At 42.9% G+C, this 18,015-nt stretch overlaps 1 protein-coding gene across 6 annotated transcripts; it reads right to left on the bottom strand.

The window, feature by feature from the left end:
• Nucleotides 1–10,669: 10,669 nt before the first annotated feature.
• On the bottom strand, nucleotides 10,670–17,522 carry LOC120648316 (uncharacterized tRNA/rRNA methyltransferase YsgA-like). Of its 6 annotated transcripts, none has more exons than XR_005664901.1 (6): nucleotides 16,805–17,522; nucleotides 16,430–16,709; nucleotides 16,163–16,213; nucleotides 15,384–15,705; nucleotides 11,239–13,799; nucleotides 10,670–11,097 (listed from the first exon to the last, which is right to left on the bottom strand). XR_005664901.1 is itself a non-coding variant. In XM_039925047.1 (6 exons), exons 2-6 carry the CDS (start codon nucleotides 17,089–17,091, stop codon nucleotides 15,092–15,094), a joined length of 1,056 nt encoding a protein of 351 aa, XP_039780981.1. In that variant the 5' UTR covers nucleotides 17,092–17,117; nucleotides 17,149–17,522; the 3' UTR covers nucleotides 12,281–15,091. The 6 variants fall into 6 exon arrangements, 4 of the variants coding, with proteins under 4 accessions (XP_039780981.1, XP_039780984.1, XP_039780982.1 ...); XR_005664900.1 differs by lacking the exon at nucleotides 10,670–11,097 and having other exon boundaries at nucleotides 12,281–13,016; nucleotides 13,645–15,207; XM_039925047.1 differs by lacking the exon at nucleotides 10,670–11,097 and having other exon boundaries at nucleotides 12,281–15,207; nucleotides 16,805–17,117; nucleotides 17,149–17,522.
• Nucleotides 17,523–18,015: the final 493 nt, after the last annotated feature.

Genomic DNA, 18,015 nt, shown 5'->3' on the forward strand with positions numbered 1-18,015 from the left:
TCTTTCACTTCTTGACATGTATGCATGGCTCTCTTTATATCTGTGCACTCACTCAACAATTGTTCTAGCATTTATTTGATATGATCCAAATATTCCCGCAGCAACGCACGGGGAATTCACCTAGTATAAAATAAAAGGGTGCCAAATTCACCGGGGTGTTATTGCAGAAAAGCACGTAATGCAATTGATGGACAGTCAAATCGATCCGACAGAATCAGGCCACGGTGAATATTACTCTGTTCCACGACAGATAAAAAAACCGATGCGCATTTATATATGGGTCTGGTTATTGCCCATTTTTTTGTAGCAATAGAGATCGATAGTATTTGTGCGCTCTGGAACGGAATGGATTCTGATTGTGTTACCACTTCACTACCTGCCGTCTGAATTTCCCCACAGCTCCTTTTTCTTTTGAAAAGATTCACACGCCTCTTTATCATGGCATTACTACTATCACTCGGAACAAATAGATTTGTGCTACCATTCATTACTACTATCATGGTGGAGCGTTGATTTCAGTAATTTTGTGCTACCGAATAGTATTCATTACTGTACTGTAATTAATTTCATTCACATGGAGTATCAAATAAACACTCCAACAAGTCAGTACTCCGTAGTAGGTTTAGCTAGCACGCCAAAATGAGCTGCTTTTGACTAACATTTATTCTCCTTCCTCCTCCATTTGCGAAATATCCCCACATAGAAGTTATACTCCTATAGATCCCTGATTCAAGGAAAGGGATCGATCGATCGACACATTACGATCTGTCGTCGGTTCCCAGCTGAAAGCTCGGTGTGATGCTAAAATGGAATCGCAAGGTCACACGCATCGATCAGACGCCGCGATCCATCGACCTGCTGACTCATCAGCCGTCGTCGTCGTCGAACGTCGGCACTGCAGGCTCACGTCGGACCAATTAATGGCCGCTAGCTACAACCATACAAATTAAATCCTACGCACCACACGCCTCTTGTCGTCTGCTATCTCCAGCAATCTCGACCGGCCATCCATCCCCGTCACATGCACATCTCGTCGACGTATACGTCCGCGCCGATGGACCCGTTTCAATTCCATCGACCGACCGACCGATCGATCATCGCGACCGACCGATGCGTTCCAGCTCACGAGCACTGACCTCTCCTAGCACTCGCGCGAGTGTCCTGGCGTCCTTGATCTCTCTTGCTCTGCCACCACCACGCCACCACTCCAACCAGCTAGCTATAGCTTGCGTGCGTCGGCGGCCAATAAGCCCTCGTCACCCCGGCCCGAACGGCCGGCCAGAGCTGCCGTGCCGGCTGATGCGGCGCGGTTAGCCCTGCCAAACCTGGTGCGTGTGCGTGGCCCGGCCAGCAGGCTAATCAAGCGTGGAGGCGCTTAATAATCCGGCCGCATTTGCTCGCCGGGTGCGCGCGCGCGGCGTCGAACCTGGCCGTGTTCCCGGCCGGCAGCGTTGCGTCTGAGCGTCGGGCAGTGTGTTCGTGCGTGCGCGCGCCTAGCTAATTGGCTGCTTTGGTGGGCTGGCAGCGACACGCCGATTCAGCTGGGAGAGCGCGCGGATCGGACAGCGGCGGCTTTTCCAAGTTTGGCGCTGCATGGCCAGCATTGGGGAGCAGCATCATGCTCCTTTTTTTTTGTTTGAAAATTGAAATAAAGGGCAGTGTGCTTTGCTTGGACGAAAGACGTGTGTGACCGAGAGGCGAGCCTGCCGGCCAGCCAGCTGCCGGCCACGCGGTCGTGATGCGTGCTTGGCTCCGATTCTGTTGAGAGTTTGCTCACACGATGGGTGCAACGAACTGGGCAGCGGTGTGATGTCAGGTACCCCATATTTGCATGGCACGAACTTGGCATGGTCGGTGATGCTTATGTTTGTAAGAATTTTTTGGAACGCAGGGTCTTCTTTGCCTTTTTGGTTGATTTTTTTTGACATGGGAAGAAGTTTTGAATTTTTTACTGCTTACTGTCCTAAATAATTAAACCGGTCTTTTCTGATAAAATCGCTGTTGGTGATGGGTTATGCCAGGTTTATAAATAGTCTTGTTACTTTGGGGCCCATTGTCCCTTCACATTTTCCATGGACGCACCACTCACTACATGGGTTCAAGTTTCAGCCGTCCTTTGCGTACCGAAACCGATACTCCCTCCGTTCTAAAATGTATGTCGTTTTAAAATTTTTAGATTCATAAGATTTGCTATGCACCTAAATATACCATATGTCTAAATACATAACAAAATATATGAATCTAGAAAAGTCAAAATGATCTATATTTTGGAACAGAGGGAGTAGAAAAGAAAAGGGCAATGCGACTCTCGACCATGTTATTAAATGTGTGTCAGTCTTGTCAACCCTCGGGCAAGACCTCGCCAAACCCACGCGCGTCTTGAATTGGGATCGAGCAACGTTACGAAGGGGTTGTTTGGTTCTAGGGACTTTTTTAAGTCCCTGGAACTTTTTAGTATTTAGAAGTATTAAATAAATTTTAATTATAAAACTAACTGCAGAACTTTGGGGCTAAACTGCAAGACGAATCTAATGAGGTATCTTAATTTATGATTAGCGAATAGTTAATGTAGCATCATTGTAGCAAATTATGAATTAATTAGGCTCATTAGATTCGTCTCGCGAAAAAGCACTCAGCTATCAAAAAATATTTATAAACAAATTTTATTTAATAGTATAAAATAGTAAGATTCTTTTTGATGTGATAGGGACTTCTGAAAAAAAGTTTGGTTCCAAACAGGGCCAAAAATGCACCGATTATTAATTAAATCAATAAACAAATATGATCCTAGCCGTACTAACCAGAGGCACCTACTGCAAGTTGCATTTCCGGGCCTCGGTCAGTGGCGGAGGACATACAAGAATCAAAATCAAGGTGTCGGGCAACTCGGCTGTACATATAAAAATTATAAGCTGCAGCATATTTCCTAGAGAATATATTAGGTACAAACCAACCTCTCCATGCAAACTATGCAAACTTCAATCTAGGCCATCGGATTAACATCTAAGGGGAGGGGCGCAAGGGGGTAGGAGGGGGATTTGCAAAAGTGTGATTACTCAATCCAAGAGCTGACGGTTAATTGTAAAATTATCCAATCCTCCGTGCTCCTTAGATGTTGATCCGGTGGTCCAGATTGAAATTTTGCACGGAGATGTTAATTTGCACATGATATATTCTCTATTTTCTAATGCTTTGAAGGCTTAAACACTTAATGATATAAGTTGATTATGTGCACCTAGCAAAATCAGAGGTATGGCAGCCGTCTAGTCCTGCAGCCGCCACACCTTGCCCTACCGGGCGCTCCGCCACTGCTCGGTGTTTCTGAATTTGAGCGACGGTCCACAGAAAGTAATTAAAGTGATAGTGGCCAGCTTAATTACCTTTTACGATCGTGATGGAGTCTCAACGGAGGTAGCAGTATAGAATAATCTGAGGCCCTGTTTAGATCCGATGGGGTGTAAACGCAAAAAAATTTTGTAAAGAAATCTAGGTAATTTGAAGTACTAAATGAAGTATATTTGCAAAACTTTTTGCACAGATGGGTTGTAAATCGCGAGACGAATCTAATGATGCTAATTAATTAATAATTAATCAATAATTAGTGGATGATTACTGTAGCATTACTGTTGCAAATCATGGATTAAGTAGGCTCATTAGAACCGTCTCGCGATTTACAGCCCATCCATGAAAAAAGTTTTGTAAATAGACTTCATTTAGTACTTCAAATTAGCAAGATTAGTTCGCAAAATTTTGCGTTTACGGCTTTTTTGCGTTTACGGTGGGGACTAAACAGGGCCTGAGTACCTAACAACCGTCGTTTTCAGATATTCAACCGGAGACTACCGCCGTGTTTAGTTCCAAAAATCAAAATTCCAAATTTTTTTTCCGGCAGCTGCATATAGATTAAATTTAGAAGAAATAAAAAACGCATTGTGACTGCTGCCTATAAATCGCGAGACGTATCTAATGAACCTAATTAGGCCATAATCAGATGCTAAATTACTACAGTAATGCTACAGTAAACAACCTCTAATGACGGATTAATTAGGCTCATTACATTCGTCTCGCGATTTACAGACGAGTTTTGTAATTTATTTTGTGATTAATCTATGTTTAATACTTCAAACATAGAAATATGCCTTTTCAAAAACTTTACGGAACGCAATTAAATACAGCCCACATTCGCGCTTCATACTGTGTAGCATGGAAAACAAAACCGCTCGATAATCACGATTATCGGTAAAATTTATCGTTATCGATGCTAACTGAAAACGTAAACCGACTGAAATTTCGCTGGATTTCAATGGAAAATTCAAAAAATTTAAAAAAAACATAAAAACAGAGAACTTATTTTTATAAAAAACTAGACCTTCTCTTGATTCCAGAATGTTGTCACATGTTGAAAGGAACAATTGTTTGCTCAGAAAAAAAATATTTTTATCTAACTTAAGTCAGACATATGCTGCCAACTTAAGTCAGAAAAATCCGACTCATTTTGAACATATCATGGAGATAATAGATAGGAGGATGTCCACTGTCATGCTAGGGACTTATGTGCAAGGTGCTTGTGTTTTGAATCCGATGGTGAATTATACCATGGGGACAACAGATTCCTTAATGACAAATCTTCGCAAATATTTAGAAAGGATGTGTGATACAAACACAGCGGCTGCTGCACTTCAGAAAGCTGTGTTTTTTAAGTAAAAGCGAGGAGATTTTGCAGGAGAGCTAGCTAGGAGGATGGCCACTGATCATGCTACTTCACCAGCTAGTTGGTGGTCTATGTTTGGTAATGATACTCTAACACTTCAACGCCTTGCAATGAAGCTTCTCTCTCAATGTGCCTCATCAAGTGGATGTGAGAGGAATTGGAGTACTTTTGCCTTCATCCACACAAAATTGCGAAATCGGTTGGGACACAAGAAGTTGCATCAGTTGGTTTTTGCGAACTACAACCTTCGACTTCGTATCCAGCGAGCAGGAAGCACAGTTGAGCCTAGCGACTTTGATCCTGTGAGTAGAATGATGGATCTTTCATTCTATCGCCAACGAAGTGCTATTCAAGATTGGATGGAGCACGACAGATCCAATGCCCCTCCAACATTGGATGATGACTCTGATATTAGTGATGTTTTCCTTCCTAATCTAATGTTCACTTCTTTGGCAGAGGACAATGAAAATTTAGAGCAATGGGCAGGTGAGAATGTTGGCGATACACATCTTGGCAAGAGGAAGACAAAAGTTCTCCGACCTGGGCCACCAGAAAAGAAGGGAAAAATGATTAGGAGCCCTCAAGAGGAAGAGCTTGCGAGCAATGAGACAACACCTGAGCCTAGTGGTGGTGGTGATGAAGGCAACACCGATGATGACGATGACAATGATGATGACAATGATGATGGAGGGAGTGGTTATCCTGTGAACTATGAAGTTTGTATGGACTATGCACTCGTTTATTTATATGAACTATGCACTTCGTGGTTTGTATACATGTGCAAATTCATGTGTTTTTATGCAATTTCATGGGCAAAATATGTAAACATGTTTATTTCTTAGGCAATCCCATATGCAAAATTATGCATGTATGTGTAATTTATCTAATATAATATAATACATAACCTAAAAAATTAAATGCTATCAAACTTTTATATTTTTTTCACTGCCAAAACACATTTTCAGTAGGCGAAGCGATAAATCGTTCGGTTTGCATCGATTATCGACGATAAATTGTCGATTTTCATTTTTTGAATTTGTGTCTCTTTACCAATCGATTTTGGCAATTATTTACCGATTTTCAATCGATTATCGTTACCGGAACTCACTGATAAATGTTGTATCACGGTAATGTAATCCTGGCTGTGTAGTCATCGCGGGAATTCAACGGCACCTTTTGAACTCGGTGAGGCAAGTCAACGGTTGAAAAGTAAACGAGCGTGTTTGCGTACGCTCCAAGCTAGCTAGCCATCGATGGCACGCGCGGCACGGTCCACGAAGCGTGGCAGCCTGCGGCTTCGACGACACAGGCGGCAGCGGTGTATCGAGGCGAGAAGCTGCGAAGCACACCCGACGGCCGCCGCGACCGGGCCGGGCTGACCGGAGTGACATGGGCCTTGTTTGATTTTGCAGCGCTAGTGAATAGTAACAATTTTGACTGTTAATTACAGTGTCAAACAAAACCAGTTTATAAAATCAACTTCAAAACCCCGCGCTAGTGACCCTGAAGAATCTAATAAGGTCTTTGATCGCGCGATTAGAGGATGGTTACTGTAACATCACTGTAGCTAATCATCGATTAATTACTGTCATTAGATTTGTCGCGAAAAATTACACCCATCTCTAAAAAAATTTTACAAATAGACTTCATTCAGCTCTTCATGCAGAAGAGATTCTCCTCTATCGCTAGAATTCTAGCGCGCTGCCAAACAAGCCCATGGCGGCGGCGCGGCCGCACGGAAGCCACGGAGGACAGGGCCAGACACCAAGGTCCGCGTAACGCACCGTCGCAGTTGACTTTTTGCTACACGCATACTCCACTCCCCCTTTCAAAGCCATTCATCGCCAAATGGAATTTTGCTCCGTTTTGTCCAGAATCTGTCTGGACAAGCATTTAAAGTAACGGAACAGTGGAAGTTCGTTGACCTAGTCTCAAAAAAAATTCTTCACTTTTTCTTTGAAATGAAACTAAAGTCAGTCTCAGTGGGAGTGTTTATAGAAGTGTCATAAATATTAAATCATGTACCAATAATATGAGGAGAGTATCATCACCATGATATTTTACTGACATAGTTCTCAAATTTTTAGTCTTAGTAACTGTTTCGATAACGCTCCCATGAGACTGGCCTAAAAAGCTTCGCGTCGGTCATAGACTCATACTCGTCTATAACAGAACAATAGAAGAGTAATCCAATACTACTAGTTTGAAATGACCGGTATCCGTGACACGGAAGCCAGCTTAGCGCCAGGACCGCCTGCCTAATCTATTATCTTAATACAATAGTATTAAAAGAAGCCACTACATTTGTCGAGAGAGTCTAGAAATTACAACGTTAATCAGAAAAAAGAGAAGAGCTACACCGTTGGATTTTATAAAGATCTAACGGTCCATATTATTCTAAAGAATTTATATATGATATAAAAATCTATTGGATAAAAATTTGGTATTTCCTATTAGATTTGGACTATTGCTTTTGTGACGTAAAAAAGATGTATAGGTACTAGGACTCCATCTTTTCGTAGGTAATCCTAAAACATGCCTTTGTAGAAATATATAATGAATCTATTATCTTAATACAATAGTGTTAAAAGAAGCCACCAAGTTCGCCGAGAGGGTCTAGAAATTACGATGTTAATCAGAAAAAAGAGAAGAGCTACACCGTTGGATTTTATGAAGATCTAACGGTCCATATTATTCTAGAGAATTCATATATGATATAACAATCTATTGGATAAAAAATTGGTATTTCCTATTAGATTTGGACTCTTGCTTTTGTGACGTAAAAATATGTATAGGTACTTGAGGAGCTATGCATGTTAAAAAGTGTTTTTGATCTAGAAAGAGATGAGAGAGTGCTCTACATGGAAAAAACCTCGACCTGTGGGGAGCAAGACCGCCCCCATAGTATTGTGTTGCAGGAAAAAGATTCCCTCACACATGTCAAGAAAACTCCAGAACCCCCACCCCACCCGTACACAGCGGCACCGGAGCTCTTGTGAGATGGGACCAGCCTTATACATGTGCTTTGAAGTGGGACGGATTAGGGAAATTTTTTTCAATGCAGTAAACTGTGCCACCCCGACAAATAAATTCGCCCCGACAGAGGTCAAACCTGGGATGGCGGGGTGCCAGGCGCACGACAGACCAACTGGTCTACCGTCGCTGGGCAGAGTGCTCTACATGGAGAGCGCAACAATAGCCAGTGCACGTAGATTTGGGCTACGACAATAAAAATTCAGTTGTGCAACCATGTTACTAGATCGGGTATTGCCCTAACATTTTGGTTCCACTGAGGCATGGTCATCACTATAGGCAAGTAGCAACGAGAAGCAGCAAAAATGCCAATATCTTACTGTGGACAACAGGGACCCATCCTCAATTACTGCGCTGTAGCGGGGCGGAACTCCTTAGGAATTAAAGTTTTTTTCGAGGAGCTGGCTGGATCCCATTAATTAAAAGAGCTAGGCTCTTATTAACAACACCCTATATGAAGTACAAATTGCAGCCAAGTCCATAGCATCCATCCTCCAGAGGTGACAAATTACGTACAAGACTCTGATAAACAACAAATTTGAAGCTAAGGTCCTTGGATCTTGACGCCAAGCTCCAAGTCACCACACCACTTCCAGTTCCGCTGGAGTCGAAGAAGAAGCACGATGGGTAGGAGAAAAGCTCAACAAAGATGCCCGATGAGACCTTCAATATTTTGTAGTTGCAAGATATCTCTCCTTTGGTAAGCATCAGCCATCATCGTCTTGACCTTGGAAGAGAATGAAACTGGCGCCGCTGAACAAATCGACGACCTAGAAGAAGTCCATAACTTCCATATCAAGCATCAACCATGACAAAGAGCCCCATGGAAGGGAAATCCAAGCCCTCATCTTTCAGAAGAATGGAGCAAACTAACCTACCAGGGTGAGCCCTACCCCGCCAGAAGCGCATGGAGGACCAAAAGCTTCAGAGCTGCCTCGCTAAAGCCAACGCCGGATCCGCCACTATCAACATCGGGGAAGGCCCCAAAGCACTTTATTTGCCACTTCATAGCCCACCTAGCATGCCATCGACGACGAGCTCACCCAAAGATGAAGCACAGGGCCAAAAGGTCCACCCGACACCAAAGAGAGACCACGGAGAAGGGAGCTAAATCCTAAAGCCGAGGTAGTAGCTATACAAGTGGACCCACACATCAATTCACTGGATCCCCACTTCCTCCATTGCTGGAGCCCGAAGCTACCATCAGAGGCGGGGATCCGGTGAAATCGGCAGTGGACCAAGGAAATCGCCTTTTCGCCTCTCTCTGGGCTGTAGCATAGAAAGGGGAATAGGAAGCTCCTTAGGAATTAAATTTGAAAAATGAACAAGCACAAAGGAGATGACTATACATTGCTTGCACAACAACAAATTTGTTGACCACTGGCATATTGGCTATAGAAAAGATGCAACAACTTGAAGAAAAAGGATATATAGAGCGCCAGCAATTGGAGACAAGATAGATTTGAATATGATCAAAATTAAATAGGATGCATCTACTACATGTTAAGGTTTGGATTCAAACTTCAAAAATAAATTTTAATGATTTTTGGCGTATACATTGATCCATTCACCTAGATCTGTCTCTTAACAAAAAACTAAGGATAATTTGCCACCATAACTAAAATATTTCAACAAAAATGTACAATACCAGTCCAATAAAAAAGGAATATGTATTCCTTTTAAAAGGTAAAAGCTTCATATTACTTTTAATACATAACAAAAATATATTTTAAATGAGGTATTCTAAAAATATGCCATATAATTGGACGATGAAAAAATATAGATGGTGTCATCGTCTAGGATATCATGAGTAAAAATTTACAATGACATGGCAAACAAAACTATTCGCATAAATTTCCTTTTGAATAAAGTACAAAAGTTACTCCTTTTTTTTGTAAATTACAAAATTTACTCCTTATGTTTTTCAAATTATTGGTCACTTTAGTTTTGTTCTAAGTCAAACATCTCTAATTTTACCAAATTTGTATAAAAATATGATAATTTTCATGATAATAATACATATACTATCATTGCATAATTTATGGTGAAACTAATTTAGTAACATAGACATTGCTATTTTTGAAACAAAGTGAGTAAAATAAAAAACCTAGCTACCCGTGTTATTTGCGCAGGACACCACGCTAGTTCCAAGTATCGGAACGATACCAGACGGCACGCCGCACGCGTGCCACGCCATCAGCCGCACCGACAAATGCAAGAACGCCTTTAGACCAGACAGACCATCCCGGTCGTCCTCATCCGCCACCAGCACGGATCCTACGCACGCCGGTCTCTGTTGAGACGAATGCGCATGCTGTCGTTTCAAAGCGCGCACGCTACATGTGGGCACGAGATGCATGCAGAAGCGTGGTCGCTCGGTCCAACAATGTGTGGGTCCCTTCTGTCAGCGACCCGGCTCCATCGAGACTCGACGCCGTTCGGCACTACCGTCGTTGCGATCCAAAACGCGCCCTCGTAAATTCTTGCTCAATTCGGTCGTCCTCGCTGCCAAGCGCAAGCAATTCTTTTCTCTTTTTTTCCCCCACCGCAACGTGATGTGGACAGGTCATAGGAGATAAGGACGATTACACGATGACACGAAACCACTGGAGGGGCCGTGTGCTGTGGCCGACGATGGCACACGGGAGCAAAAACAGCCGTGCCTTCGGCGTTAGTGAGTAGTGAGTGGGGTCTGCTGCAGTGCCTGTACTAGAAAGATTTAAGATTTTCTGCAATGACACGTATGGTCGTCCCTGTCTCACTGCTGCCTCGTGCCCTCGTCCTTGCTAGCACGCAGCTTGGCGTATGGCGCCAAGCATCTTCCGAAATTCCCGCGGGTGTCATTGTCCAAGTAAAATCCGACCCTAATTGCTTCAATTATTCTCAGGCAGTGCATGTTGCATTCGATCAGCGGGTGGTTTTGAGTTGAGGTTCTTTCACTACCTTGTACAGATGCTACATCATTACAGGCACGGCAGTCAATTAGTCAGTCATCATAAAAGGACATCATCATAAGATGCAGGTTTAAGGTTCAACGTGACCCCAACGATTTTCCATGGATTGTGCCACCGATCGACATGGATTGGCAGCCCCGCTTGGAACGGGTAAATCTTGCCGATCACCGCAGAAGTGGAACACATCTCCACCCTAAACCTCCAACTTTTCTTCCCGTTAGGCATTTTTGCTCATCCAATAATCAGAGCCCGCGATGTTAGCTGCTTCTGGGAGCTTCCGGGCGCCCTACATCCACATGGGCAATGCTCTGAGGCCCGAATCCCTTCCCAGCAAATAAAGCGAAATTGATGGACTCCCTTTAAAAAAAAAACTAACAAAATATCCCCGATCCTGTGATCCTGTTAAGGGAAAAAAATGGCGCCAGCGTATAAGTAAGATGCATTGAATGTATCAGGCCGCAACAGCTCAGCTTTGTGTTGCCTGATCTGATCACTCTTTCCCAATGGGAACCAGAGACTAGTGTAGTGTCATTCACCAACCTGTCGATGCTTATTTCAGCTAAATGATGCACCAATCAGTGGCCTCCTGATGCCATCCTATCGGCGATCGCAGATTTGTCAACACGCCCAAACCAAGCCAAGCCGTGTCCTTGCCAGCACACTGCAAGACACCAAAAGGATCGGCAAGGCAGAGGTGCCAAATGGCAAGCGCTGCATGAACACCAACCCTGCATGATTCAGAGTCAGAAAGGCAATCATGTGAGTCCATGGGCATTATCAATTGACAAGGAAAAGATGCCGCAGTTCCACAATGAAGCATCGCACCGTGACACGCTGGTCACTGGAGGCAGCAAACAAACTTGCCTATGTTGGCATAGGCAGAGTGATAATGTTGATTCGATAACTTGACTAAACTTGTTTCGGGAAAGGCTATAAAGGCAAGGATGATGAAACAGCACGATCAGAACTCAGAAGCATCTAGGTGGTAGGTGCCAGTACCATACCGATATCACCTCCTTTCTGTGGAAAGTAGGCACTGTGCATGTGACATGACAAAACCCAAGATATTTTATGTTCGTACCTGAACATGATTGGTCCATCCCTGCTCTTTGATTGTACAGTACTTCTGAACATGTGAAAAATTGAGGAAGGCCACAAAGAGCATGGGCACAAAGCGCCAGTACACATACATTATGCACATGGAGAAAAACGTAAGAGCGTAATTTACATTAGTACCGTTCACTGTTTTGCTGCATAGTGGTATCAAGATACGTGCAGGTAGAGTAACGGCTTAATTTACATTACTTAGACTACTGGGCAGGAAACTGTCCAAGTTTCTTTCTTAAATAACAGCTGGTGGTTACTGATCACAAAACAAGTACAATTTGGAATTGAGGACTATCATTGTCACGTAAAAGATAATGACGAAATTATGCACAATGACATCAGAATCACTAATCAAAGATTGGCAGAAACGGAAGTTGACAAATGTTGTCTCACCACTTCATATAGGAAATATTAAGTGTATGTTAAGCCTGACGGCTCAAGAACTCGTAATTACTACAGATGCAATCACAATCACTATGAGAAAATTGTTTTCAGATGTCAAATTTTGAAAGGGTACATCATCCTTTACAATTTGAACTATAGAATAAAAGTTGACATGCATGTAAACTTTGCTTCGTTTATCTCTTAATTTAATTGAACAAAAAAGTTAAATATAATAAGGAACAAAAAAGAACACAAACTCTTGGAACAAAAAGGTTAAATATAAACTCTTGGAACAAAAAATTTAAATACAAACTCTTGGAACACAAACCTATGCTGGAGTTACTAACTAGTGCTTGGACCACCTAAAGACAACCTGAATAAGTTGTTTATGACAAATAGACAAAAAGCAAACTGAATAGAGTAATAAAGCAGTACAGAAAAAAAAATGCTACAAGTAGTGTTTCGTTGCTTTATCCAACATCTTGATGTTCCACAGTGCCAGCCAGCGCATTGATCAATCAACTTTAACTTTGTTTCCTATTAGTTTTTTTTTCAGGTGTCAGCACAGGTAGCATCCTAGTACTTTAGTGGCGAAGCATGTGAATGCTGTGATGCAGCTGACTCTATAAACTTTTGATACAGATTTTGTAAAAATATGTATCTGATTGCTTGTGCCTAGACAGCCTAGTGGTTGGTTACTCAGCATACTGTAGATAGCATAATGCCTTTTCACAAGCAGGAGATAGTGAGTTGTTTCCAGTTGCAGCAGACATGGCAAGCAATATACCAACAGTTCTGCTTGTGTAAATGGGTTCCTCATCTCTTCCCTGAGTATCAAGCAGTTTATACAGGGTAAAGGTATTTAAATAAATTGAAAAAAGGGAAAGATATAAAAACTGTTGTTATTGATATTTTAATGAGCCAATAACACTTCCCATAAAAAATGTTCAGAGAAAGAGCAAGTTACAACTACAGTAACAATTTTTTTATAAACATAATCAACTTATAAGCTGCATACAACAAAGCATTAAACCACAAAAGGCAAGTCAAATTAGGATTTCCTAAAAACAGATGCTAGTGCTTTAGAAAAAAAATGCCCTGCAGAACGGATTTCCGACAAACAGATGCTATTACTCCAAGGGGGGGAAAAGAAGAAGAAAAGACCACTGCTATGCAGAACAGTAGAAGTTGAAAGTGAGAATGGTAATATTATTTTTCATGGAAAAAGGAAATAAAACAAACCACTATACACAGATAAACTAAGGCAAAGTGATTGTAGATGCTCGAAAATCCTTTATGAACTGGTACAACATGATTCCTTGAAAAATATTGGTCTAGCATCAAAGACAGGAATTGGAAGCAGCACTAGCATTTCAGTGAGCTACAGGCATGCACACATTGATTGCAACAGTCAAATCCAGATTGCTTATGAGTTATGACTCAGGATGCTCTTACCTGTTAACAAAGCAAGCTCCACCTGAAAGCATGCCTTTGAAGATCCAACTAAATCAGCCCGGAACAAGTTGAAGTGACGCCACTAGAAGGTGATGGTGTGTTTTATTTTAGGACAAGCACAATACCAAGTCAGCAGTGGTGAATCATGAAAGATCCTGTAACAAGTACTGCGAAAGATGTTATTGTGGTGCAGGCATAATGCCAGGAGTTTTGCTGATCTTAGTTTTGATTACCTAGATAGTTAGATTTGATATCACCAAGAACCGAACCCAACTGAGAAGACACAAACCTAACACAAATTATTTGCCCCCTCACTGAGTGGAAATCAAATTTGTGTTTTATTCTTTCATACTCATAATATTGTTTATCTACGGGTCATAGGATCAAGGAAAAATCACTTGGCATGAGCATTCAGTGTCAATTGCTCAATTCTGTTGCAACAAATTATTGTACAGTAGATATTTTCGTGCATGTGTTAGACAACAGTCAGTAAAAGGAAAAACCATGGGACAGAGCTTTCGTCCTGGCGCCATAACTTCTCTAGGATGGGAATACCCAAATCTTCCATGAAAAAGGAAAAAAAAAGATGCAGCTCCTCCTGTAGACAGTAATGCATAATGTTCTCTCTCATTTATAATTTTACCATGCATTCAGCAGAGCAGAACATCAAGAAGACAGCAGTTAAGCTGAATTTTCTGTTGTATGCCATGTTTCTATGAAGGTCAGAGAAGTATAGTACAATCCAGGTACAGATCAATAGAGTTTATTCAGATGCAAACTTGCAAAGGGGTTTGCACACAAAGCAATGAAGCTTCCTCTCTACTAGGAATTTCAAACATCAATAGTAAAAGGTCTAGCTCAATGAGAGTTTATTCTAAAGTTGCAAGCATCCTATAAAGCTTATCTTGCAAATAATTCAACTGACAAATGATGAAGTAATTCTCTTTTAAAGAATAATTCTTGGAAAAGGACAAGTGGATTTTTCATGGCAATAAATCACTCACGTGGGATGCTGACATGCCCTACTTAGTTCTGAAAGGCGGATAACATCCATTATCCAGAATCCTCCTATGTTATTGTTGTTAAAGGATACACAAAAACTGTAAAGATTTCCTGCTGACTACTTATCATGGTATGTGTATTGATATACAATCGCTAGTGTCTCCTAACTTCAATGCAGATGTATTGCAAGATTAACCTGTAATGTTTCAGCTGTGAGCTGTCTATAACTTAAGTTTCTAACACAGATAGTAGCTTGTAGGCTGCGCCATGTGCAGAGGCCAGAATTGATTTTTCCTTTATCTAGAAGAAATATCGTCAAACATTCCAGCATTATATGTAGTCTAAAATGGTAAAACATTAATCAAGCCCCCTTTCCCCCCGAAACGATCATTAATCAGGCGTCACAACATGCTTCCTTTACTAGAGAGCCAGTGGAACACTGAAACTACGTGACACCACCATAGTAAGAAATTCCATGAGTAACAGTTCCCATACATTTCTTGTTCCTGGAAAAGTAAACCAGATGGAACAAACTGTTCATTTCCCTTGAATCAGCATTAGCAGTGAAGACAGAAACAAACAATTAGTTAAATGCAAATAGAAAACGAGTTGACAACATCCAAAGAAACAAATGCAAAGTTAAGGGGTTAAAGTTGTGCTATCTATTTGATATTTAGGTTGTAACATGAACAAAAATATACCACCTGCAACCGAAACATTCAGAGATTCAAAAGTACCTTCCATCGGAATGTTTACAAGCTCACAGGCTTGGAGGGTTTCTGAAGAAAGGCCATTCCCCTCACTTCCTAACACTAAGCACAGAGACTCATTCAAGAGTGAATCAGCTAGTTCTTTGGACAGCGAGTGGATTCCCTTGGATGCATCACTGCTACTTTCTGGATGGCCTGCCATCATCTTCATATCATATTTAGTCATTAATGCATGCAGGTCATGCCAGGTACCAGAGACAATAGGAAGCTGCAAAGAGGCTCCACGGGCTGCACGGAGAGCCTTTTCATTGAAAGGATCACAACAAGCTGGGAGAAGAAATACCCCGTCCTGTTGGCATTTGGGTTTACAGGTTGTCACAAGTGTAGAATTCAGAACAGTAAATACTAGAGAGTATTTGGTTTTGTCAACCAGATATAGTTCTAATACAAATGAATCCTGTGTTGTGTATCCCATTAAAAAAATTATTGTAAACAATAGCATCTGATAAGGACATTCCATCATATCTTGCATAAGAGCAGAATGAAATTTCAGGCATATTCTCAAGACCCAAATTACTGCCAACTCTATCCTGTGACGGTTCAATTTATCTTACAAATCAAATAGGTTCCAAACAGCTAGAAAAGAATCGAAGTAGAATGACAAATCTGGTCTAGGAAAGGAAAAGCATATGCTCTAGTGAAGTGGCAATATATTGTCAACAACTCAACATTATGCAATGTAGCAGTAGTTCAGTCTGACATACTTCAACAAGTAAGAAGTAACGCTAAAGAAAGAGATGTCGTACCCATTTGAAAGCACAAGCTGATCTTATCAGCGTTCCAAGGTTACCAGGATCCTGCAAGGTAAGGGCACTATGATCAACTTGAGATGCATTGTGCAAAATTTGTTACTATGCTTGTAATGCACATAACTAAGTTAGTTTTGAACGAAAACAACATGCATGGTTTAGAATTATGTTATGTTTTTGAACTGTGGAATGCTTTGTGGTCTATGCATAAATGATGACAGCAATTATCTCTCTGCACAATGGTGGGGTACTGCATATCCTTGCCTGGATCCCATCAAGGACCAGAATCCTCTTTGGGTGATTGAACAGCCCATGAAGAGAATCCCCATCCTCATGGCTCCCGAGGTCGCGGAAGTGCCTAGGCATGTGCATGACAGCAATCGCCTCGGTGGAATCAACCGACTGCATGCCGGACACCTTCTTCATCACCGCGGCGCTGACAAACACGACATCGCCAGAGAACTCGCGCAGCGCCTCCGGGACCTCCACGCCGTCCAGGAGAAGCAGGTAATCGATGGCGTCGAGCTCAAACCTACACATCTCCCTGAAGCAAGGGGGGCAGGAGCACAGGATTAGGACGAGAAGCTTCGCCGCGGGACGGGCCAGAATCGGCGAGGGGCCTGGAATAGCAGGGAGTACAGGATGGGCGCGAGGCCGACGAGGAGGAGGCGGCGGCAGGAGCGGCGGTACGCGGCGGAGAGCCGGAGCTTGACGCAGTGCTTCACGAGCGGGTTCGCCACGCTCGCCACCTGCTTGCGCTTTTGCCCGGCCCGCGAGGAAGCCGCGGCCGCCGGCTTCGCCGCAGAGGAGGCCGTAGCGACGACGGCGCGGGACGAGGGCATGCTCCGAAGGCGGAGGCCGCGCTCCGGGCTCGCCGAATAGTTGGCCGCCAAGGACGGCGGCGGGGCTCGCGCCAGGAGCAGCATCGCGGTGGCGAGCGGCCGAGCGGGGGCCGTGGTGTGGCGACAGGCGAGCTCCGTTTGTCAACTTGGTGGCTTCGTGGGCTTGGCGCCCATCTTATCTGCTCATGGACTCAATTGCACTGCACACTTGCATTCAAGTACTCAACGGTCGGGATGGCCCGTGGCCACAGAATTCCGCAATGCGCTTCGTCAGAAGCATTTTTTTGCCATTGGATATTCCAGCCTGCCTCGGAAACACATTTGAACTTGGAACACGATTGATATGTTTGATTAACTTTCAACTCATCTAGGATCCATTTATACGCTGCTATCTTTCATATTCTAGAACAAAGGAAAGGATCAATTTGAAATTATTGTGCATTTCATACTGATTTCTGAAGCTTGTTCACTGATCATTGTGCAAACATCTTGGCACATCAAAGCGCCACCGGCGGGAATTGCACGTTCGCCGATCGTTCAGGTCCACGCGGGCTGGAAGCAGCAGGCCGTAGCCACGGGAGCCACCTGCCCACCTGTGACCCTGCCTCACCCCGCCGGCGACAGGTCAACCCGGAACACGGCAAGGGTCCCATGACAGCACCACGTCAATCAAGCACTTCAAGTGGCATCTTCCAAATCTCATAGCTCCGGCGATCATTATTCGCGCCGAAGATTTACTGCAGTGCAGTTTACAACTTTACAAGGTTCATACAGCTCGTCGTCTATCAGAAGTGGCATCTTTACAAGAAGCACATCTGCACATGCCAAACTGCAAGGACACAACCGAACACGGGAGAAATGCGAACATAGCAGCAAAACAAAAATCCTCTCCTCTTGCGAAGCAGGTCCTTGTGACTCTATAAGCTACCAACTGCAGAAACAAAGCTGAAAACCACGATCCTGAAAGAAGTGAATGTAGAGATTCAGATTTTGGGGAAAGAACAGAGA

Source organism: Panicum virgatum, chromosome 9K, assembly GCF_016808335.1.
Source record: "Panicum virgatum strain AP13 chromosome 9K, P.virgatum_v5, whole genome shotgun sequence".
NCBI lineage: Eukaryota > Viridiplantae > Streptophyta > Magnoliopsida > Poales > Poaceae > Panicum > Panicum virgatum.

Coding starts and splice junctions, on each gene's coding strand:
- LOC120648316 (XM_039925047.1), bottom strand. CDS start 17,091: ATGCTGCTCCTGGCGCGAGCCCCGCCGCCGTCCTTGGCGGCCAACTAT. Junction 15,706..16,162: donor CAGCTTGTGCTTTCAAATGG/GTACGACATCTC, acceptor AAATGCCAACAG/GACGGGGTATTTCTTCTCCC. Junction 15,208..15,383: donor TGTAAACATTCCGATGGAAG/GTACTTTTGAAT, acceptor CTGTCTTCACTG/CTAATGCTGATTCAAGGGAA.